The 24,652-nt window shown below is 37.4% G+C and overlaps 2 protein-coding genes across 2 annotated transcripts; one reads left to right on the top strand and one right to left on the bottom strand.

The window, feature by feature from the left end:
• The first annotated feature begins 8,076 nt into the window (after positions 1-8,076).
• Positions 8,077-16,474, top strand: csnk2a4 (casein kinase 2, alpha 4 polypeptide). Its single transcript, XM_084395535.1, has 13 exons — positions 8,077-8,145; positions 9,538-9,745; positions 11,029-11,140; positions 11,447-11,548; positions 11,688-11,738; positions 11,830-11,889; positions 12,022-12,105; positions 12,760-12,870; positions 14,020-14,121; positions 14,759-14,859; positions 14,957-15,105; positions 15,222-15,311; positions 16,033-16,474. The coding sequence occupies exons 2-13, from the start codon at positions 9,645-9,647 to the stop codon at positions 16,146-16,148; spliced, it is 1,179 nt and encodes a 392-aa protein (XP_084251661.1). The 5' UTR covers positions 8,077-8,145; positions 9,538-9,644; the 3' UTR covers positions 16,149-16,474.
• Positions 16,475-19,264: 2,790 nt separating this feature from the next.
• On the bottom strand, positions 19,265-24,423 carry slc2a10 (solute carrier family 2 member 10). Its single transcript, XM_084396065.1, has 6 exons — positions 24,172-24,423; positions 23,712-23,783; positions 21,086-22,270; positions 20,470-20,592; positions 20,241-20,376; positions 19,265-19,813 (listed from the first exon to the last, which is right to left on the bottom strand). The coding sequence occupies exons 2-6, from the start codon at positions 23,713-23,715 to the stop codon at positions 19,720-19,722; spliced, it is 1,542 nt and encodes a 513-aa protein (XP_084252191.1). The 5' UTR covers positions 23,716-23,783; positions 24,172-24,423; the 3' UTR covers positions 19,265-19,719.
• Positions 24,424-24,652: the final 229 nt, after the last annotated feature.

The raw sequence follows: 24,652 nt of genomic DNA, 5'->3' as shown, positions 1-24,652 counted from the left end.
TGAGCGTCTAATCGTGCACTTACGGTATGGGTGCTGGAAGAGGTCAAAATTGATTTTAAGACTCTATTTCTGCTATTTTCCATCTTATTAGGACACAAATAATACAATTTCTTAATTGTTTTTAAAAACATGACTTTTTTTTATTTTTTATTATTTTAATGTTTCTAGGCCTATATATGATTTACATTAATTACATAATTTATTCACGTTCATATTAATGTTAATTATCATACATCAATTTTTTTTTTTTTACATTTTTTTTTGTTAATTTTAATGTTTTTATATATATTATACATGAATTATTATACTTTATTAATGTTAATTAAATTTAATATTAATGTTAATTATCAAACATTCATTTTTTTTTGCATTTTTATTGTTGTATATATAAAGTATACATTCATTATTATACTTTATTTATTCATGTTTATTTATTTATTTACATTTTTCATGTTCATGTAAATGACAACAGGCTTTTGGTGGCTTTTAATCTGTCAATTATCTTTGAATTGCATATATGAAAACCTGATCTATGAAATATACATTCATACCTCATGTATGAAATATGATACTCAAAACACACACACACACACACACACACACACACACACACACATTTTATATACATATATAAGGGAACAGTTTTGACATTTGACGTTTACCTTCTAGCACTTACACCATGTCCCATTTTCAAACACTCATAAAAATCTTTCCTTTATAGGTTTGCTCATTCTTTTATTTGATTCCTGTTCAGAGTGACCCTGACTATTACTGCATTTATTTTCTAGTCATTTTACTGTACAGTTTTGGAGAAACGTAAAGGCAAATATATACAAATATTGTGAAATACATCAAGTGAAAAGTGAACAAATGAATTTAATCCAGTCATCAGTAGACCTCTCTGTTAGGACATCAGATTTTGGTCAGATTTTTTAAAACCTATAGTACAAGAGGTGCAGACAGAGGACGTGGGAGATTAAGTGATGTATTTGAATAGAGTTTACTGAGTAATCTTAGTTGCATGATCTTAATTGCCCTCTGTGATAAGTAGGCCTATACCTTTGTCTGATCAGCATAAAATCAGATTTGCCTATTTTACTAGGCAAAGTAAAATTAATGCTTTACAACATTGTCCTGTGACACCAAAAACCTTGAGATGACAATACAGCACAAAACATAAGGAAATTAATGTTGAATATATGAATGAGTCATTTATATAGCGCTTTCATATGTACTACTGTACACCCAACGCACTTTACAATCATATCAGGGTAACACTTTACAATAAGGTACAATAAATAAGTTAACATTATTTAATGTATTAACTAACTATGAGCAATATATTTGTTGCTGTGTTTGTTAATCTTTGTTTAACGTTAGTTAAAAATACAGCTGTTCATTGTTAGTTCACAGTACATTAACTAATGTTAACAAAAAGAATAAATGCTGTATATGTGCAGTTCATTATTAGTTAATGTAAATTAATGTTAACTAATGAAACGTTATTGTAAAGTGTTTCCAATTAAGACATTGATACAAAAAAAAAAAAAAGTATAAAATAAAGAAACAACATGAATTAAGATGTTTGTGACTGCTATCCAGATGTCATGCCAAAGGTGAGTAATCCTGAAAAATGCAGGGAAACAAGAAGTGTTTATTAATTTAACAACATACACAAATTGCACAAATGGCAAATAAACACTGGGTGCTCATTAAAATAGGTCTATTCACTGTTTAAAGAACAATCTCGATGAGGTCAGTGCTGAGAGCTAGGGTGGGTATTAAAAAAATGGATATATGGAAAGCAATCGGTCGTACCCTTGGAATGGTAAGAAGTATTAACGATGAGATCATTATGCAGGCTAGCAAATAGTGGCGTTGTTTGTATTCCATTATTGACTTCGTCAGCTAAATTCACTGCTAGATTAGATCGATTACACTAGACTAGCTAGATTCGGTTTAGATGCGCTCGAAACATAGCATGCTGAGGACATCTGCTGGTAAAGGACGTGTAAATGCAACAAGAATAGCAAAAACATTTAAGTACATGTTAACAACAATTGAATAGTGCTAAGAAGAAGTGGATCAACATCCGAGATGCCCATCACCTAAGCAGAAAAAAACAGCCAGCAAATTTTCAGAAGCCATACAAATATTCAGGGATCCTGGAATTTATGATTCCACACTTTAAGTTAATTATCAATAATCAGAACTTTACTTGTGCTTTACTCATGGAGTTATTTTATTATCTAACTATTTTTAAATCTCATATGAATTGTAATGCAGACCACATCTAAATTATTTTTTATAGAACATCCGGTAATCTACCAGATGAGGCAGATGATGCAGAGGAGGAAAAGGATGCAGATGAGAGACAGCTAGAGTCAAAATGGCAGAAGAGGACAGAACCAGGGAAAAAATCCAAGTCCGCATCCAAAAGAAGTGCCACTTTTGCTCCATCTGCAGTTGATGCTGCAATAATGGAGTATTTGGGTAGCAGGAAACAGCATCAGGAGGATGAGATAGATGCATTTTTAATTCAATGGCTACCTCCATGCGACAGATGCCAGTGCAGTGCACACAAAAGCTAAGGTAAAATTTAAGATTCATGAGCTTGTCCTTATAGGGCAGAAATGGAGACAATGTATGAAGCCAGTGGATCCCCTTCAGCCAGTAAATTTGAGTACACATTTTTAAAGACTTCCACATACTGTTACAACTTAACTTAAAAATGTGCAGATAAAATGTCTGTAAATGTTGTGATTGCTTAAAGAATAAATGAGTCAATTAATGTGGAAAGCAGCCTTTTTAGTCATTCTAGTCAATAAGTTAAATAATAACATTTGTAGTGTTGAATACATTGGATTTTTTTTAATTACTTCATAAATATCATGAACAGAATAGAATTAAATATAGAGATTGTGCAACAGTTAAATTTCCTATTGAGCCACTCCAAAGCAAGCATTCTGCTGCTATGGGACTGCTCCAGTAGAAATAAAATAGTCCTTGTAGGCCTCCTTTATCAGAAATGCTTCCTTTGATGGATGATTCCCACACTGCTGTAGATTCTGTACAGCTCCACTGCTACTGAATTCTGCCAAACAGTCTGGTGCTTGGTGTTGGTTTGTTGGGTCAGTGGTTTTGATGATGTAGTTATGCAGGACACAAGTGGCCTTTATAACATTGTCCACATTTTGGGGCTGCAGCTTGATCCTCCTTTGGTACCACTCCCACTTGGATGCAAGGATCCTGAATGAGTTCTCCACCATCCTCCTAGCCCTTGACAGCCTATAGCTATATATTTGTCTAGCCTCGTCTAGGTCCTTTCCTTGAACGGGGTCCGAAAACTTGGTCCATATATCAAACACGTTTGCATGAATTAGTATGAAACTCGGTAAACATATAGATCTCATCGGGCCGAACAACTTCCTATGTTATTAGCTCCGCCCAACAGGAAGTCAGCTATTATGGGTTGTTTGGAAAACGCATGCTCTGGAATTTGATATACTCCTCCTAGGGAATTAATCCGATCGGCACCAAACTCGTTGTGCATGAAGTCAAGACATTGAGGATGATAAATTGCCAGCAGATTAAAGGAAAATAAATGTCTTAAGCCTTGTATTTTATTCTCATCTGAATTATAAATAATTTATTTCTGTATAAAATAATACTACCATTAAAAAACACATTTGATTTTCTTTCTTAATCATTGTAGAATGTGTAACTTAAACTTAAAAATAAACAGATTAGTGCTCTGTTTGAGGACAAGAAATGAAAACCAATGCAATATGATAAATGTCCAAAAGATGGCACCCACAGACTGTTTTTAAATGGGGTTGGATAAATAGATAAGATAACAGCTGTCATGACAGGAATGTTTTGCTGGTCAAAAGTCTGACGGAAAAGATATATAGTTCAGAATTTTTTTCCCCGTTTATCTACAGCTCAGATCTAGAATTCTGAAGTGAAATAAAGTAGTGCTGTAATATTTTTCTTATGAATTAACCAGAGCAAGAGCAAGAGAGAGAGAGAGAGAGAGAGAGAGAGAGAGAGAGAGAGAGAGAGAGAGAGAGAGAGAGAGAGAGAGAGAGAGAGAGAGAGAGAGAGAGAGAGAGAGAGAGAGAGAGAGAGAGAGAGAGAGAGAGAGAGAGAGAGAGAGAGAGAGAGAGAGAGAGAGAGAGAGAGAGAGAGAGAGAGAGAGATAGAGATAAGTCTCCATTCTCCTGGATGTACCTGATCCCTGGAAAGAGCATCCGCTGTCTGGTTGCATGCTCCTGGAATATGGGCTGCCGTCAGTGAAGTCGTGGCTGACACCATGTCAGGATCTCGTGAGTCAGCTGTAGAGACCTGAGGGATCTCGTGCCACCCTGGTGGTTGAGATGGAACACTGTTGAGGTATTGTCGGACCGAACAAGAACATGGCGGCCTGCTAGGACCGGCATGAAGTACTTTAGAGCCAAGAACACTGCCCTTAGTTCTAGCAGGTTGATATGTTCTATGACCTGAACCACTGGCATCCTAAAGTTAGGGTTGCACTGCACCTGTGTCAGTTGACGAGTGGCTTTAGACAGCTTTACCCTCTTTTCCAGCAGTTCTGTAACATTTGGACCAAAAAGATGCAACAGGAACAAATGGAAGATCTCTCAAGGTTTTCTTACAGTCCTCCGGCAGCCGTGCTTGGGCAAGCCACACTTGACGGCGGGCTGCCAGAAGCGTGGCTGTAAGACTACCCAGCTCGCGGGTCACATGGCCTGTTGCCAACAGAGCAGTTTGCAGAAATTGTGAAATAGAGGGATCCGCATTTACAGGTTCCAGCGTACTGGTGGCAGCAAGAAGTAACTGGCAGATTGTGTTTTCTGCACGAGTAATGTAGGCAACAGACTCATATGCCTTTTTTAGCCAGGAATCCGTACGACCGCATTGCGCACTGGGACATCGCACATTACCTCGTAGAGCCTCATCAGGAGACACAATACAGTTACAGTTACAGATACCTATACAGTTGGTTTGATCACATCATTAGATAAAAGTGTGAACAATTTTGAATCGTTGTGTGAGAAATTTTGCCTTTTGTGTTTAGTGTTTTGCAACACAAATGTATCACTGTGCGATGTGTTATAATAATTGAGAATGTGTTTAGAGTTTTGAAAAAAGAGTGCAGGAGATTTGTTTAAGGTTTTGCAGAAATAGTGATATATTTGACAAATTGGTTTAGGCCATTGATCATTTGGGTCAGAGAATGGAGTTTGGTGTTAGCAATTCAGAAAAACTGTAAAAGTTCAAGTATTCAGGTAGGCTACAGTACAGCAGGATGCAGTAAATATTTTAGTGTTGGTTTAGGTGTACAATATTGGTTTTGTATATTTGCATGGTAAAAAACTGCTAATTTTAAGACGCTGACGTCACGTCAGGTCGTCACGTGGGTCACCAGTTCAGTAAGACGCTCAAAAGTACAAGAATGGACACAAAACGAGCGCCATAGTAAGTAGGCTACTGGTGATTGAGAAACGCTGTACCTGACGGGATCAGGAAAGGTCCACGAGCCCGGACTCGAACTCGGGTCTCCCGAAGCTTTTAACCCTCTATGGTACGCATTATGATATCAGTGAGAAAAAAAATATTTGTTATGTTTTTCCTGCTTAAAATTTGACACTATAGCAATATCAATAAATATTATCATTATTTTTTTATTTATTTATTAATTATAAGTTTGTTGCCTCAAGGCAACATTGTACCACAATGGACAAATTGAAACATTTGACATTTTCATGAAGAAAAAAAATTATATATTTATTGAAAACATCAATTTATTTAACTAAACACTTGAACAAACATATTTATCAAGTTTTTATTAAATTACACATTTCATATTTAATAAAAAGTAACATTTATTATCCAGCTGTTGCCCTCAGGCAACATTGTACCATCGTGGAACGCAAGTACTACAAACCATTATATCATCAAGTTATCATATCAAAACATTAAAAAACATCAAAACATGCTGTGTCAAGGTAAAACATTTACAATCACTATAACATTATCCTAATATGAAGGCCAGAACTCAACAACAGCAAGATCAAACATTTGGAAGACCTCCCCGGCCGACCTAATGACCCGTGTGGGGTCCTCCAGGGGCCCGTCGGGAACCCCCCGAAATACGAGACCCCTACAAGTCCCACTAACCCTCTATTTGTCCGATTGCCCACTATAGTAGACAAATGTCCTGTTGACCCCACCGCCGGTCTCAAGCCACGCCCCCGTCCCACTAACCCACTATTTGTCCGATTGCCCACTGTAGTGGCCAAATGTCCCGTTGACCCTCCCTGACTTGTCCCAAGCCACGCCCCCATCCCACTAACCCACTATTTGTCCGATTGCCCACTGTAGTGGCCAAATGTCCCGTTGACCCTCCCTGACTTGTCCCAAGCCATGCCCCCGTCCCATGGACCCGCTATTTGTCCAATTGCCCACTATAGTGGCCAAATGTCCTGTTCACCCTGACCGGCTCCAAGCCATGCCCCTGTCCCACTAACCCATTTGTCCGATTGCCCACTATAGTAGGCACATGTCCCGCTGACCCCCCTGACCAGTCCCAAGCCACGCCCCTGTCCCACAAACCCACTATTTGTCCGATTACCCACTATAGAGGCCAAATACCCCATCGACCCCCGCTTACCACTCCCAAGCCACGCCCCTTTCCCACGAACCCACTATTTGTCCGATTACCCACTATAGTGGCCAAATAACCCGTCGAACCATGCCAAGTTTTCAGTTTGCAAAAATACAGATACATTTAGATAATTCAAACTCTTTTCCTTACAAACAAAATATAATTGTATTCATATGTAGTATGCCTGGCATGGCCTTATGTGATTCCATTATGGTACAATGTTGCCTCGAGGCAACAAGCAGTTTTATGTAATTTCCTATGATAAATTTGATGATATATAATGTAAAGTTTTTTGAAAATACTTCTTTACTTACCAATGAAGGTGACTCTGATTTTTTGTGGCTGATTATTTGGACAGAAATTAGTGAAAAATGCCCTTTTCAGTGGAGAAAATATGGAGCCATGTGACATGTGCACGTGTGTTGAAAGAGGGAACTAAATGTACCCCTGTGGGTCATGTGACCACTCTTTTGCATTTTCTTTGGTTAGTATTTGAGTTCCCCTCCCCTTAGAGAGCATTGAACAATTACATTTTATTATGTTTTTATAAAAAAAAGCTAAAATAGACTATGTTGCCTGGAGGCAACACCGTACCATAGAGGGTTAAAAAAGCCTTAAACTAAAACTTAGCTCTACTTTGTACAAAATACTATTGAATACTATAATGTATTTTGAAAGTATACTTTCAATGCATTGTTAAATGATCATTTCCAGCACACAGTTAAAATATACCTAAAATATATTTTAATAAAGTGCAAATAAATACGCTTTTAAAAAATAAACTGAATTTTCACTTTAAGTATATATTTTTTCTGAAATATACTAAAGTGCATATAGTATATTTGTATAAAATAAACAGATTTTAAGTATATTTGTACTATTGAAAAGGGGAATATATTTCAAATACAATAAAGTATACTTTTTTTTCACTAGGGTAACATTAAAAATAAGAAGAAATGTTTCTTTTCCAGAATATTAAAAAGATTTCTGAAAAAATCATGACTGCTGAAAATTCATATAAAACCTTGTGCTATGTGCCAAAAACCAGGGTGCAATATGGCTTTGAGACATATAAATGCAATGGTGATTTTTCAGTATGCACGTGCACGTAAGAGATTAAAGATTTACATGTATTAATGTGTCATATGCTTTTATCCAAAGAGGTTTAAATTTTATTCAAGGTATCTAGACTACATTTTTTTAATCAGTTTGTATTCCCTGGAATCGAACCATTGGTGCTGCTAGCGCCATGTGTGCTTGTTATTTGAGAAAATAATATGTGTATGTTCTGTCTAGGTCAGTCAGCATTGCATTTGTCTGTTGTGTTTGGCGCGTGCGCTCTCAAAGCCCAGCAGCTCTCAAACAGCCATGTTGAGTCTCTGAGACAGAAATTACTCAATATCCCAATGAAATAAGGATATTTATCCCCACGACGGGCTGGACATAAGCGCATCAGCACTGCGATCATCGAACAGGTAAATGCGTTTGTGTAATGCTATAGTGAAGAAGACTAGTAGTGCTGGGATGAGGGAGCCGGCAGTTACTCATGGATTGTGCAGTGAAAACTCATCACACATTTATTACACTGTGCTTCAGATATGTGTTTGTTTCACTGCTATAACACATGATATGATCATTGAGTTTTTGATGCGTAATATCTCTTAACCACTTAATCATATGCCATTTCTCTTATTTAGAAATAGCTTAATAATATTATGGCAAGCCAGTTTAACATCTAATCATTTGCAGAATGTGAATTCAAGTAAATATATTTAAATAAAAATAAAAATAATTAAATTTTCTCTAGTTAAAATGCTACGCAATGTTTGCTCTAGTTAAAACTTAAATTGTAAGGCAACAAGCGCTAAACATAATTTTTAGCAAAACATACTATTCGTATTGAACAAAGTAGATCAAAACACAATTGTTCCTATTCAGACTTTGAAACACCACCACTCTTCAGCACCATGGTTCACCATAAAATTCAAAAACTTTACAGAAACTCTTCTAAATCTACAACATAACTGAACATTAATCACTAACGTGTCTTTCCCTTTACTGAAAAACACATAAAATAACAATTAATTCCCTTGTAAAGCATGATGGGAACTACAGATCCACTGCCCCCTTAGTTATTTGATGTCAACAACAACAAAAAACTCATGTAGTTCCAACACAAATGGATTAAGTAAACTTCAGTTTTAAATAAATTAGGTGGATTGAACACAATAAAATTAAGTTGTGACAAGATGTTCCATAATCATGTTACTTCAGCTCATTTTAATGTATTAAACTGAACAAGTCATTTGTAGCTGATGACGTCAGCTGGGTCTCCTTTTCTTTATAAAAAAAAAACCTTTCTTTGGCTTCCTTGCAAGTGCTGGTATTTCCTTCAGGAAATGCAAATCTAATTGCAAACTGATTGATTATGAAAAGGGGGATTTACATGGTTTTCTGACAAAGGATTTTTGATGATGCAAACCACATGTAAAGTTCTTTAGATCCTTTAGACTCTTCCATGAAAACAAGATGTTCAGCACTAAAGCAAATACTAGTTAAAGGAATAGTTCACCCAGAAATGAACATTTTGCCTTTATTTACTCACCCTCATGTCATTCAAACCTGTTTGACTTTCTTTCTTCTGCAGAAGACGAAAATAAAATAAAATTGAAGAATGTTGGTAACTAAACACTTTTAATGTTCCACAAAAAGAGTCATACAGGAGAACTGTTGCTTTGAGTTTTTTCAAACTCTTCATGGTGATCATGATTCGTTATCATTTATACTGTATATTTAGTGAATTAGCTTAACTAGTATCATCCTAACAAAGTCACAGATTTCCCACTTTATTTACTTTTCTCCCACAGCCATCCAGAGGTGCTTCCATCTTCTGTGGCCTTCAGCAAGACTGCTTGTGTTTTCCCATCTGATTTTTAATTCGCAGCATAGTAAACGCAGTGTCAAACTGTGTGTCATGTCAGGACCTGTGCCGAGTCGCGCCAGAGTCTACACTGAGGTGAACACACACCGGCCCAGAGAATACTGGGACTATGAATCTCATATTATTGAGTGGGGGTATGTATTACTTAAATAATATAGTTACAAATTATTAAATAATGGCCGTGACTTAAGAAAATTGACCGGCCATGAATATTTTTAAACTGTTTTTGCAAAAACAGGCAGTTATGACATCAAAATTTTAGATACCAATAAAAATTCAAAACTTTTAGGTACAGAAATTTAATAAACCAATCAAATATAAAATAACACGGCACTGTATAAATGAAACATGGATTAATACTTATTAAAGTTGCAAAAGTTATTCAGTCAAGAGCGGTGAGTGGTTTTTCTTTGTCTTTTGTTGTTTGATGACAGACAGCAGCAGGTTTATATTAGGTTGCTGTCACTTTAAGACCTAATGCATGGATCCTGATACACATGCATTTTCTTTCTCAACTGTTTATGTTTACTTAAGACATAACTGACTATGTTTGAGAGGATACTTACTCGCCAATACGGGCATTTTAAAGCGCAAGAAGACGTGCAAGAGTTCAATTCAGTTTTCGCGTGCTGTCCGAGACGCGGACTTCTGGGTGTGTGCTTCGGATGTTTGCGCACAGAAAACGTCCCACACAGTGAGGAACGAACAAATTCCCTTTCGCGTCTTCTTGCACTTGAATATTTCAATTGGCAAGGCTTAAACTTTGACTGGCCCGAGCTTCGTTCACGTTTTTTCATGTTCATGTTCTCACAACATTGCATTGCTAGAATTCATAAAAATATTATAGGCCAAATTATGGCTATTGACACCATCTCATATACTCAATGCAGATTTTTACTCTCATTTGGTGCACACACTTGTATATATTTCATTTTTATAAAATACCTTTTTTATACCTTAATTCCATTTAGACACACGCACAATATAATGTTCCTCCTTGTCCATATTGCATATAAAAGTATGCCTTTTTTAAATAGTTTTTTATTATTTGTTTGAGGTACATAAATGCAAGATTGCAGTGATATCTTTAAAGTGGCAAACACAATCAGTTTGCATGGCTTCTTAAGTTCGTGTTGTGTTTGAGTTGTTAAATTGTCCCCTAGATTCACCAGATTCTTCCGGAAACAGGGCCGTTATCAGGGGCTCTGCACACGTTTTGTATTTCCTCCTCAGTTCATTGATTAAATGCTTCTGCCGCTCTCACCGTGGTTCAGACCTGCTCTGCTGCAGCCGTTTCGCTTTAGCTCTTTTGGCTTTAGTTTTGATCTCAGAAACTCTTTATTTTCATATATTAGTTATGTTAAAATGAATTTAATGACCTTGAAAAAAATAGGATTTGAATATATTTCCCATGCAGCAATCAAGATGATTTTCAACTGGTCCGCAAGTTAGGCAGAGGAAAGTACAGTGAAGTGTTTGAAGCAATCAACATCACCAACAACGAGAAAGTAGTGGTGAAGATACTAAAGGTAAGAACAATTCCTCCTGATTCTGTGGTTAGCGAAAATGGATGATGCAAGAATAAACATGAAGGCTTTTGAAGCCACGCTTTTCTCAGATATTAATGTGGCATATTGGTGTATGCACCTGTCCAGTTATTACAGCATATATTGTTAATGTAACATATTGTTGCTCCTCAATATAAAAAGCACACAGACTAAGGTGTCAAAAGGATACACGTATAAACCGACTTTTCTCTCTTTTTTAATGCTTTGATGTGATGACGACACATACTTGATGTCAATTTTTATTTATTATTTTATCTCTTTTTTTAGCCTGTGAAGAAGAAGAAGATAAAGCGTGAAATAACGATTCTTGAGAACCTTCGAGGAGGTCCGAATATCATCTCTCTCCTCGACATCGTCAAAGACCCTGTGGTCAGTGTTCAGAACGCTTGCTTGTGTGTGATATTCGTAATACAAAACCAACAATCAAATTATAGTACTATATCGACTTTTGAGTATTTATTTTCTTGTGATGTTACTTAAGAAAATAAAACCCGTTTACACATTGCAGTCCAGAACACCTGCCTTAGTTTTTGAACATGTGAACAACACAGACTTTAAGGTAAATCTCAATCTCAATATTTTATTACTGATCTACAACAGCACAACCCATATGTAATTATTATTTTTTCTTTTTTGCTTGTTTTTATCAGCAACTGTATCAGACACTGACAGACTATGACATTCGCTTCTACATGTTTGAGATTCTAAAGGTGAGAGATACCACCACAAGTGTTTGCATCGACTACTATATTGTTTTTGGATGGTCCTTCCTGTGTATAATTTTGATTCCTTAAATAGATTTGGAGGTTTTTATATGATGTCATGTTTTTATGTGTGTCTAGGCGTTGGATTTCTGTCACAGTATGGGTATTATGCACAGAGATGTCAAACCACACAACATCATGATTGATCATGAGCACAGAAAGGTAACCGACGTTGACTTTTAAAATAAACCATGTCAACGCAGCATTGGTTTATAATATGCATATTCAGATAAGATACGACAACACCATTGATCTTTGGAGTTACATTAGAAACAATTAAAGTACAATATGACGCAATATAATACTAGAAAAGAAAAGTTGAATATACAGTGCTGGTCAGAATTATTTGCCCCCTTGGTAAATATGATCAAAGATGGCTGTAAAAAATAAATCCGCATTGTTAATCCTTTTGATATTTTATTTAAAAAAATTAGCACAAATCTAACCTTTCATTGAAATAAAAGAATTGAAAGTGGGGGGAAAATCACATTATGAAATAAATGTTTTTCTCCAAAACACGTTGGGAACAATTATTTGCCCCCTTCTATTAAATACTTTTTGCAACCTCCTTTTTCCAAGATAACAGTTCATTCTGACATTTCTCGCAATTGCAAGATATTCTGTCTTTTTTTTTTTGAATTGTGAGAAATAAACAAAATGTTTTATTTATTTTTTATTCCGTTGCGGAAACAAGCTTCCATAGAAATCCATCTTTAGTCATATATACATCATCAGTAGATAGATAGATAGATAGATAGATAGATAAATAGATAGAAGATAGATTTCAAATGACCATTGAATGCTGTGGTGTTTCAGTTGCGTCTTATTGACTGGGGACTGGCTGAATTCTATCACCCAGGACAGGAGTACAACATCAGAGTCGCCTCTCGCTACTTCAAAGGCCCAGAACTACTGATAGATTACCAGGTCAGACTTATTACCATATGTGCGGATAACATTGTCCAACTGAGGAAAACATGTTGTATTTTGTTGTTAGTTTCACCATTCTGTAATAATATTCGACACAATACTACCTGGTACAGTTTGGAATTGTCTTTATTAAGGGCATCTATTGATTAGAAAGGTCTAAGGCCCTATCTTGCACCCGCGCACAGCGGACTTTTCCCTCCACAGACGCACGTCGGTAAATTAGGGAATGAACTTGCGCTCCCGGGGCGGTTCAGCGCAAAGAGGCGGCGTGTTCCGGCGCAAACGTTCCCTGGTGCTATTTTGCAGGTTTAGAAAACAATTCCTCCACAGACCAGGAAAAACCTCGTCTAAAGTCAGTGGCACGTTGCGCATGATATTCATATGCTATTTTAAGGGCGCATGCTTGGCCATAATCAATGTAGCGTGTGCACAACGTGCATGCACTTTGATTCTCTCATCTACACAGAAGCAGCAGTTTTCATTTTTGCAAATCATACATTATTACAATAGATAGATAGATAGATAGTTTATTATAAAAGCATAAATCTAGCTTACACATTTACCCATATTATCATACGCCTGTTTAACCGAAGCTAATTTGGGTGTGTTTCTCCATCCCCAACCCCACTTCTCTGTGTTTTACGGCCCTGACGAGAACGTCGGTCTCCTCGGCTGTGAACCGCTCCTGTCGCGCGCCTGGCAAATCCGCCGTTATAATAGCAATCTTAAAGGGAATGTGAGATGTCGCTCTGATTGGTTTATTTCACGTTACGCCCAAACCACACCTATGAATAATGAAGCTACTTCAGACCAACCCATTTTAGATTTGCGTCGGGCGCAAGAGTCATTTATCCCGCCGGTATAATAGCAACAGCGCCCAAGACCCGCCCACAAAGTTACTTGCGTTTCGCGCTTGATACTTGCGTTTCAGATCGTTAAAATAGGGCCCCTAGTGTTAATTAGTCACCGCCCTGCTAAGACTTTCAACCCTTTAAAACAGTTTATCTTCTGAGGATGGTTACCCAACCACTCTCCTTAGACTTTGATTGCTGAGCTTGGCCAAAAAAAGTTAATTAAAGCTCTAAAAAAATTGCAGTCAAAGGCAGCTTTTAGAAACCTAAAAACACTTCTCTTCTGTCATTCCAGATGTATGACTACAGTCTTGATATGTGGAGTCTTGGCTGTATGCTGGCCAGTATGATCTTTAGAAAGGAGCCATTTTTCCATGGACATGATAACTATGACCAGGTGAATATCATCAGGGACTTGATAGATGGATAGTTCAAGTGACAGCTGAATTAAGCTCAATCACAGCACTGGTGGCGTGATGTTGATTTCCACAACAAAATATGCTGACCCAGGAATGCGTCTATCTCGCCAAAATTGGGACAGGCTATTAACCCCGGTTAAATTATGAGCAATGTGAACCATGAAGCAAGATAACCCAGGATTACTTGTTTACCTGGGGTTTAGAATGATCCATGGGTTAGCATGTTCAAGTGTGAAAAGCCCTTTAGTGTATGATGCCCAGTTTTTCTCTGTAACCATTTGCAAAGTCGGCAAGTGTATGATCCCTAGTGTTTGAAAATCTGTTCCGATTTCCACAAGTTGTGTTGTGAATTCCAGTTTTGAGTAATATCATATTCAGAAGAATAATCTCATACTGATACAGTGTCTTTGTTGTTATGCACATATTGTAACTGTTATTAATTAATATAATCAGAGCAATAACAATATGTAAGTGCAAGAACCTCTAAATACTCTGTAACATGAGCACTGTAACATAAACGAATACAGTGGTTGGTCGTTACTTTTGGAGTTCTTTTTGTAATTGTAATTGACTGAATTAATTACAGTGTTCCTGTATGTTCCCATTTCTTCAAAGCTGGTGAGAATTGCCAAAGTTCTTGGAACAGAAGATCTTTATGATTGCATTGATAAATACAACATTGAGCTGGATCCTCGATTTAATGACATTCTGGGAAGGTGAGCCGTAGTTACGCCTCTTTCATTCATAACCTGCCATTGTTAGCATGGCCTTCTTTAAATAAACTGAATCTGATTTACATCTGCTTCACGTTAGACATTCCCGTAAGCGATGGGAGCGGTTCGTTCACAGTGAAAACCAACACTTGATCAGTCCTGAAGCTCTTGACTTTCTGGACAAGTTGTTGCGTTACGACCATCAGACCAGACTGACTGCGAGAGAGGCCATGGATCACGCTTACTTCTGTGAGAGCGTCTGAATTATTACAGTAGTGCAAAAATTGAGCTATTGGACATTACTATCAAGAGAACATTTAAATAGATTTTTTTAATTAATTCTAACATCTTGCCCCTTGCCTTAGTCCCTGTTGTGAAAGACCAGTGTCGCATGGCAGGATCCACGAATGTGCCGACGGCGAACACCTCAGTGAGCACTGCCACGATGATAACAGGTGAATTAACTCTACACATGATTTAAAATCACATTCCCTTCACATTTCGGAAGTCGTCTCAGTTAGGTAAACCTCTATAGCGGTGAATGAGAAGATACATTAAATATATTTTTTGTGTTCCCATTTGCTCAAATAGCAAAAGAAAACTCCACAATAGTGTTTTCACAACTTTCAAAAAGAGACAAAAAATAGAGATTGATAACGGCAGTCAGAGGAGAGAAAGATGTTAATTTTACTGTCACTCCCACTGCCGCTATTAGAAACACCCTCACAGCAGCGTTAACTTGTTTCTTGATTTGATGCAAAGGTAATATAAATGATAGTGTTATTAATGAACAGTTTTTTTTGATGAAAATCTTAAAAAAAGCAGGATTTATGATTCTGATGACTGATAAAATGCATCTTCACAGTCTGTGAAAAGGGTCCATGCTAATATGTTTAATATGAATATTAAATGATAATATTATAATGATTTAAATCTGGAAAATTCCTTTAAGCACAATTCAAGGAATCAAAGTAACAACAGAATAATGATTTTGTTCCGATAAAAAATGATAAGCAGATTTAATCATACTTTAAGGGTACGTTTACACAACAACAATGAACTAAAAATTCCTTTGCATTTTCCATGGTTGACATTGCCAAAACGATCCCCATTCTCACAGTACAGCTGGTGTCACTGGAGAGTTTGAGATTCCTCTTTTCTTCTCTGTTTGATCAGGAATCGCTGCTCTTCCAGCCTCCACAGCTCTCGGGCCCCTGACCGGCTCTCCCATCCTCATGGCCCCCAGCAGCCTCAACACTTCAGTGCCTGCAGCCACAGGAGCCGCTCAGTGACACACACACACACACACACACACACACACACACACCCTGACTGATCCTGGGACTGTTAGATAGAGCTCTTCATCACCCCCCACTCACAGCAGCATGAGTTCACCTGAAACTGAATGCACTTCATCATGAGACGTTCACCTTAAAGGGTTAGTTCACCCAAAAATTTCAGACGAATACAATCGGAGTTATATTAAAAAATGTACTGGCTCTTCCAAGCTTTATAATGGCAGTGAATGGCCGTTTCTGTTTTGAAGTCCATAAAAGTGCATCTATCCATCATAAAAGTGCTCCACAGGCTCTGCGGGGGTTAATAAAGGCCTTCTGAAGCGAAGCGTCTGTGTAAGAAAAATATTCATATTTAAAACTTTATGAAGTAAAATATTCATTTTTCTCACACAAAGCATCGCTCCGCTTCAGAAGGCCTTTATTAACCCCTGCAGAGCCGTGTGGAGCACTTTTATGATGGATAGATGCACTTTACAAAATTGCACTTACACCTAGGATGACTTGAGGGTGAGTAAATCATGGGCTAATTTTCATTTTTGGGTGAACTATCCCTTTAATGCATTTAGCTCAGGCAGAGGTGCGCAGGCTGTTTGAGAGCTTATCCTCAAAAAGAGAAACATCCCATGTGAAATTACATACACTGAACAAAATTATGAACGCAACACTTTTGTTTTTTCCCCCCATTTTTCATGAGCTGAACTCAAGAGCTAAGACTTTTTCTATGTACACAAAAGGCCTATTTCTCTCAAATATTGTTCACAAATCTAAATCTGTGTTAGTGAGCACTTCTCCTTTGCCGAGATAATCCATCCACCTCACAGGTGTGGCATATCAAGATGCTGATTAGACAGCATGATTATTGCACAGGTGTGCCTTAGGCTGGCCACAATAAAAGGCCACTCTAAAATGTGCAGTTTTACTGTATTGGGGGGGGTCCGAAAACCAGTCAGTATCTGGTGTGACCACCATTTGCCTCACGCAGTGCAACACATCTCCTTCACATAGAGTTGATCAGGTTGTTGATTGTGGCCTGTGGAATGTTGGTCCACTCCTCTTCAATGGCTGTGCGAAGTTGCTGGATATTGGCAGGACCTGGAACACGTTGTCGTATACGCCGATCCAGAGCATCCCAAACATGCTCAATGGGTGACATGTCCGGTGAGTATGCTGGCCATGCAAGAACTGGGATGTTTTCAGCTTTCAGGAACTGTGTACAGATCCTTGCAACATGGGGCTGTGCATTATCATGCTGCAACATGAGGTGATGGTCGTGGATGAATGGCACAACAATGGGCCTCAGGATCTCGTCACGGTATCTCTGTGCATTCAAAATGCCATCAATAAAATGCACCTGTGTTCATTGTCCATAACATACGCCTGCCCATACCATAATCCCACCGCCACCATGGGCCACTCGATCCACAACGTTGACATAAGCAAACCGCTCACCCACACAACACCATACATGCTGTCTGCCATCTGCCCTGTACAGTGAAAACCGGGACTCATCCGTGAGGGGAACACCTCTCCAAAGTGCCAGATGCCATCGAATGTGAGCATTTGCCCACTCAAGTCGGTTACGACGACGAACTGCAGTCAGGTCGAGACCCCGATGAGGACGACGATCATGCAGATGAGCTTCCCTGAGATGGTTTCTGACAGTTTGTGCAGAAATTCTTTGGTTATGCAAACCGATCGTTGCAGCAGCTGTCTGGGTGGCTGGTCTCAGACGATCTTGGAGGTGAAGATGCTGGATGTGGTGGTCCTGGGCTGGTGTGGTTACACACGGTCTGCAGTTGTGAGGCCGGTTGGATGTACTGGCAAATTCTCTGAAACGCCTTTGGAGACGGCTTATGGTAGAGAAATGAACATTCAATTCACAGGCAACAGCTCTGGTGGACATTCCTGCAGTCAGCATGCCAGTTGCACGCTCCCTCAAAACTTGTGACATCTGTGGCATTGTGCTGTGTGATAGAGTGGCCTTTTATTGTGGCCAGCCTAAGGCACACCTGTGCAATAATCATGCTGTCTAATCAGCATCTTGATATGCCACACCTGTGAGGTGGATGGATTATCTCGGCAAAGGAGAAGTGCTCACTAACACAGATTTAGACAGATTTGTGAACAAAATTTGAGAGAAATAGGCCTTTTGTGTACATAGAAAAAGTCTTAGATCTTTGAGTTCAGCTCATGAAAAATGGGGGCAAAAACAAAAGTGTTGCGTTTATAATTTTGTTCAGTGTACATTGTCGTGACTCGTGCCATTAAAAAGCTTAGCTTTTACTTAAAAAATGGAGCATCCAGTGAAGCGCGATGTAGCGCAGTATTTCTCTCAGCATTCATGAGCAGATCCTCAGATCTTCTCGAGTGTGAAATGATACTGGCGTTATACAGCTGTGGTCGTAGTTTGGTGCTGTTTACTGTAGCTCACATCAGGTCACATCAGTCGCGTTTACTCAACACAACGTAGTGTCTTCAGCTCCTCTCACTGTGGAAAATGGCAATGCCATGGCATATTTTATTTTTGTATAAATACAGCAATGCATAACTTCCCTATGCCACAATCCAGTAATAAAGAATCACTGCTCATCCAGTCTTTGTACTCACTTCATTTGATTAAGCCAGAATTAACAGTGTGGCAAGGAAATACCAAACAATTCTGATGGATTTTTATCCCTCCATACTATGGAAGTCAATGGTGCCCCACAACATTCTTCAAAATATCTTCTTTTGTGTTCAGCAGAACAAGAATCTCATACAGGTTTGGGACAACTTTAGTGTGAGTAAATGATGAAAGAATTTAAATTTTGGGGTTAACTAATCCTTTAAGTGGTTTCATACTACTAAAATGTTGTGTTGACATAAAGATGTTATATTTAATTAGAGAGGAAAGATTTATTTTTTGATAACTTTTTTTTGACTAAAATGTTTTGCTAGGACATTATTTGTTAAGTTTATGGACATTTCCTTTAATCCTACAACAATGCAATGCCTAATTCAAAATACAGGTAAAACACTTAAAATCAATATTTAAAATTTAAAATTCAATAGGGGAAATTCCATCATATTAACTCAGTACATTAGGCCCTATTTTAATGACTCTTCAAAGTGCGTATCACATTTGATTTTTATTTGAACTGCATATATAAAGTGAATATCAATTTCAAAAAGTCGATTTATTGGCAAAACAAAAATACATAAAATATTAAAAGTAGATGTCCCTCTGTAAATGTTTTCTTTATCCTGTGTGCAGTTCCTCATATCATTACACATAATCAGTGTTTAAATCTTAAATATTTCATTTTAATGTGTTCTTTAAACTTTCAGCCCTATCCTCAACAACATCAATATTGTCACAAACTATGAATTCATCAAAATAAGAGTCATGTAGGGCTAATCTATCTTTATTTCATAAAGATTTAATACTAATTGCTAACATATAAACCAGAGTACAATAGTTACTACAAATGGTAAAGCTATTAATTATTATTAAAACGTTGCGCAATACATGTAATATTATCCATATTGACGTAATCAGAGGAATTTTATAACTTTCCATCCCAAGTCACGTTGATGTACTCGTCAAGTGAACTCTCTGATAACCTGGAGAGAAATGCCTTCTTTGGAAAATATTGCAGACTTCTTCTCTGTGGAAAAATCTAAAAGAAATAACATATTTTGAGTATTGCATTGATTGGATTTTATGAGATAATGCTGAATCGCATCACACACAAGTCCAAAGTCCATCACTATTCCAGTTTTTCAAGACTATAATACTTTTTCGTATACCGTTTACTTTCTTTGATACAGTTCTATCTAATAACATATAAGACAGAACTATTAAACAGAGAGTATAATCAAAGAGTATAGAAGTACCTATAGTATAGTATAGTAGTAGGTACTTCTACACTCTTTGGTATAAGCACTGTGTGCTCAGGCATTGGCGCTCTTAGCGCCGTCAAAATAAAAGTCTCACTTCCAACACCTTGGCCAAACAGAAAAAAACGTATTTAATATACATAAAAAAATATTCGATCACTCATTTATAGACACACAACAAGCACATATTGCTAAAAAAATTCTTACGGTGTCTGAGAGAGCTCTCTGTCAATTTTATGAAGAGATTTTCCTTTGGTCTCTGGTAGTACAAGGTAGATGAATACAACTGCTGCCAGTCCAATCACTCCATACACAAAGAATATTCCAGACAGACCTATCTCATCTGAGGAAAACATGAAAATCATGGGAAAATTATGAAAATAATTTACATATGCATTTCATATTTCATATGTTTGGTCTTTGTTGTTGTGCATACCTATTATACTCAAGAAAGAAAAGGTAACTATGAGGTTGGCCCCCACATTGAAGCAGTTGATGAATGAATAGGCTCTTCCTCTGACTTCCTTTGGAAATATTTCACTGAGCACAAGCCATGTCACTGTGAACCACATATGAAGTTTCATGCAATTAAAGCATTACTGAAAATGAAAATTCCGCTTTGCATCACAGAAATAAATTGTATTTTAAAGTATATTAAAATAGAAAACCATTATTTAAAATTTTAACAATTTTCTGTATTTTGAGCAAATAAATGCAGGCTTGATGAGCACATTAAACACATTAAAAATAATAATAATTTCCAAACTTTTGACCAGTACTGTACATTTCTAGTTTCAACATTTGTTGTTCAGATATTCCTCTTTAAAAGAATAAAGTATCAGCTGTATGCAGAAGTTGACCCACATTTGGTATAACTCTACAAAATAGTGAATTGCTCAGTAAATTTACATCTGTGACTTTTAATATTTTGGCTTTCATCAGAAAACAATATGAACAAAATCAAAAATTTGAGCCGGGGAAGTTTCCAAAATTTGGTTGATTTGACATGGAATGACCCAAATACAGTAAACGTAAACTCAAAGGCAACTTACTTGGTCCAAAGCTCACTGAGAAAGCGCTCACAACTGCCATCATGCAGATGAAAATGATCCACTTGTACATATCCTCTGAGTGCGATAAAATATTTGAATGTCCATAAGCATCGTGCGTTTCATTTCCAGTAGATGGAGTGCTTTGATCCACAGAGTTTTTGCCCACGGTTTCATGATTTTCCGCTAGTGAGGTCAGATTTTCATGTGGCTCCAATGAAGTGCATTGTTTTGTTGTGTCAATCACTGACTGTCCACACAAGAACCCCGTGAGTATCAATCCTACAGCCAGCACTGTGCATCCACCAATCAGAAGTGATCTTCGGCCAACCTTGTCTGAACAAACCATTGCCAGTAGAGTAGCAATGACTTTAACCAAACCCAGACCCACCGACGCAAGAACTGCAGATGCATTGCTCTGAAACCCCACTGAGAAGAGGATGGTGGAAGCGTAGAAGAGGACGTTTGGCTGGCCTGTGAATTGTTGACCCAGCACCAGCCCGAGGCCGATGGCAGTCCTTCTGCGCATGTTGTCTTTGGTTTTGAATAGGTCAAAGACACTATAGTTCACATGTTCTGCTTGATGGCGATTTGGTGTTTCCCAATCATCTTCTGCTATGAGGCCTACAGTGTTTTGCTGAGGTAGAAACCCAATGGACACCAACTGCATAAGAGATGGTACAATAGCAAATCCAAACATGTACCTCCATCCTGCATGGACACCAGATAAGATGTAGTTGATTGCATAAGCCAACAAGATCCCAACAGTAATTCCAACTTCATACAGGCTCACCATCAACCCTCTACGATTGGGAGCGACCATCTCAGAGACAAAGATGCAGCAGCTCATGGAAGAAATGCTCATTGCAAACCCAACGACGGCCCTTCCGACCACCAATGCTGAAAACGACATGCTTGCAGTTAGGATAATGGTGCCTCCCAGAATGAGGAGATTACTGAGTAAAATGGACGTTCTCCTGCCATGACGGTCAATCAGCCATCCACCAATCACAGACGCTAAGAGTGATCCGATCAGAAGAGCGCTAACCACAGCTTCCAGCTGGACACATCCCAGAGAGAAGTGAGCTCGGAGCTGCGGAAGAGCGCCGGATATTATTCCCAGCTCATAGCCGAACACTAGGCCGCCAAGAGTGGATGCAATGATAGTGAGCGCCAGGACAGAACAACCTGGAGAAGAAAAAAAAGCCACAGAAATAAGACAGAAATTAACTTTGCAGCTGGGATGAAGAGGGAAATCCAGGACTTTTCTTGGTGTTCTGAGAATCTGACCTACCTGCTCAAAATAAGTTGTGTTTAAAATAAAGAATTATCATAATTTAAATGGTAAAAGACTGTAAGAATACTACAGTAAAAATTGGTTTGTGCAAGTTCTTTTATATGCACAGTGAAACACCATCATAGATCATCTGTGCAAGATTTCATGTCATTTTACAGTAAAATACTGTTACATTTACAGTTTTTGGAAGTGAAAAAGAACAAGTCATCTTATAATTTACAATGAAACCCGTAAATTGACATTCCCAGAATCCCACCCCCCGACACTTCACATTTGATGTTTTTTTCCATTCAAATATTTTCTTATCAGTTATGTAAATTAGTATGGAAGCTTGTTTCCACCACAGAATAAAACATAAAAAGGTAATTGCAACTTTTTATCTCACAATTCTGACTTTTTTCCCAGCATTTCATGTAATTTTACAGTAAAATACTGTTACATTTACAGTTTTTGGAAGTGAAAAAGAACAAGAAGTCATTAACTCGCAAGATATAAACTCGCAATTGCGAGATAAAAAGTCGCAATTACCTTTCAAATTGTTTTATTCCATCTTGTGCTGTTAAATGAATCTTTATTGCATTACTTTAGAGTCGTGCGTTATGATGATGGTGTTTTGTATTTGTGTGCATGACTATATATACTTCAGCATATGGAAAAGCTACTTGCGATGAGCTTTGATTCTACATGTGGTTTTCTTATTACTGTGTTTTTATGGTGGCTATCATTGCATTAAAAGTACAAAACAGATTTTAGTACTTCAGTACTAAGTTGGTCTATTAACATGTATATCAGTTAATAAAATATGTTTTTTCACTGTAAATTTAAGTTCAAGGCATAAAACTGAAAATGTTGTAGAAAATCTGCCAACCACAGCTGCCATTTTTTACTGTAAATTCACAAAAAGCCATAATAAATGTGTTAAATGTACAGTAGGTAACAATACCAGTCCAGATGCAGTCTAAACTCCAAATATAGTGTGGGTAGATTATCATCCTGAGAGATTATCCCGTCAACTTAAAACCACATTTATTTACAAATGGTTTAAAAGGAAAAAAAGTCAGAAAGTCTCCTTTCATCTTAAATGAAAAGAAATAGAAAACATAAGGTCTTAAACAATGATTTGTCAAATATGTTTTGTGGAGTTAATGCATCTCTCTTCATAACTGTTTCCAGCAGGCTTCAAACACTTCAAAGCACATAACTCATAATAGAAATCTGTCATATTTGTTTGCTATAGAGATACCCATAATCAATTATATGCTACATTTTAATTTTACTTTTAAAATGACGTACTAAAACTAAGAACAAACACTGAACAGGTCTGACACTTACCCATTTCTATCCGAATTTAAAGATGCTGGTTCATCAAAAACGCAACGAGTCTGTCTCGTTCGGGAACAGAACCTATTTCCAAAACAAAAACACATATTAAAATGAGAACTGTGAGAATCTCGGATCTGTTCTAATCAGGCTTTATTCAGAACGCTGTCACCATGACAACTCTCATGATGGCGCTATTGATTTAATTAGATGAGAGATCTCTTAATGAGCTATAAATAACCCAGCTGATGTTTCTGACAGGAATCCTGTTCTCAAAGAACTCCGAAACTCATAGCCTGTAGAGTCCACGTATGGCTGTAAAGTTTTATGAAGCAAGCCGCTGTCAAATGGAGTTAGAAATTACATCTGCAAGACCCTTTTTTTTTCATAACACAAGCGTAAAAATAAAGCTTCGACGCTTCCAACAGTTGTTAGACAAAACAAAAGCAGCTCCCGCTATTCCTCCTCTCACCTCTTCCCGGTAACATCCCTCAGGCGAGATGTTTTTCCCGTGATTTTACGCGGTTCACACTGTCATTGTTGAACATGGAAACGCTACTGTTGCATCTGCATCAGTTTTTCATCTGCTTTCTGCTCTTGGAAAGTTCCTTGAAAGCGTCTTTCTTTCCCTGAAGTCCGTGTATCCAAGGAAGTCGAGGCTACGTGGCAGGAGGAGCTCTCCCTCAAACACTCAACGAGCCTCGCGACAGAAACACGCTCTCATACCAATACACTTATCAACTTATCAATGTTGGCCAACACCTCATTATATATAATATAATATAATATAATATAATATAATATAATATAATATAATATAATATAATATAATATAATATAATATAATGTAAAATGTAATGTAATATAATATAGTATAATATATAATTTAATATATAATGTAATATAATAATTTATATGATATACTGTAATATAATATAGTATAATATAATAAA

This window comes from Rutilus rutilus (assembly GCF_951802725.1).
Source record: "Rutilus rutilus genome assembly, chromosome: 22".
Taxonomy (NCBI): Eukaryota; Metazoa; Chordata; class Actinopteri; order Cypriniformes; family Leuciscidae; genus Rutilus; species Rutilus rutilus.
This window is presented reverse-complemented; position numbering and strand designations above follow the sequence as displayed.

What these genes read in the sequence shown, in the direction of transcription:
- csnk2a4 (XM_084395535.1), top strand. Translation starts at nt 9,645, where the DNA reads ATGTCAGGACCTGTGCCGAGTCGCGCCAGAGTCTACACTGAGGTGAAC. An exon ending in TGAACAACACAGACTTTAAG is followed by an intron (nt 11,739 to 11,829) that starts GTAAATCTCAAT and finishes TGTTTTTATCAG; the next exon opens with CAACTGTATCAGACACTGAC. An exon ending in TTGATCATGAGCACAGAAAG is followed by an intron (nt 12,106 to 12,759) that starts GTAACCGACGTT and finishes GTGGTGTTTCAG; the next exon opens with TTGCGTCTTATTGACTGGGG.
- slc2a10 (XM_084396065.1), bottom strand. An exon ending in CTCAGTGAGCTTTGGACCAA is followed by an intron (nt 20,593 to 21,085) that starts GTAAGTTGCCTT and finishes TGTGGTTCACAG; the next exon opens with TGACATGGCTTGTGCTCAGT. An exon ending in AGAGAGCTCTCTCAGACACC is followed by an intron (nt 19,814 to 20,240) that starts GTAAGAATTTTT and finishes TATTTCTTTTAG; the next exon opens with ATTTTTCCACAGAGAAGAAG.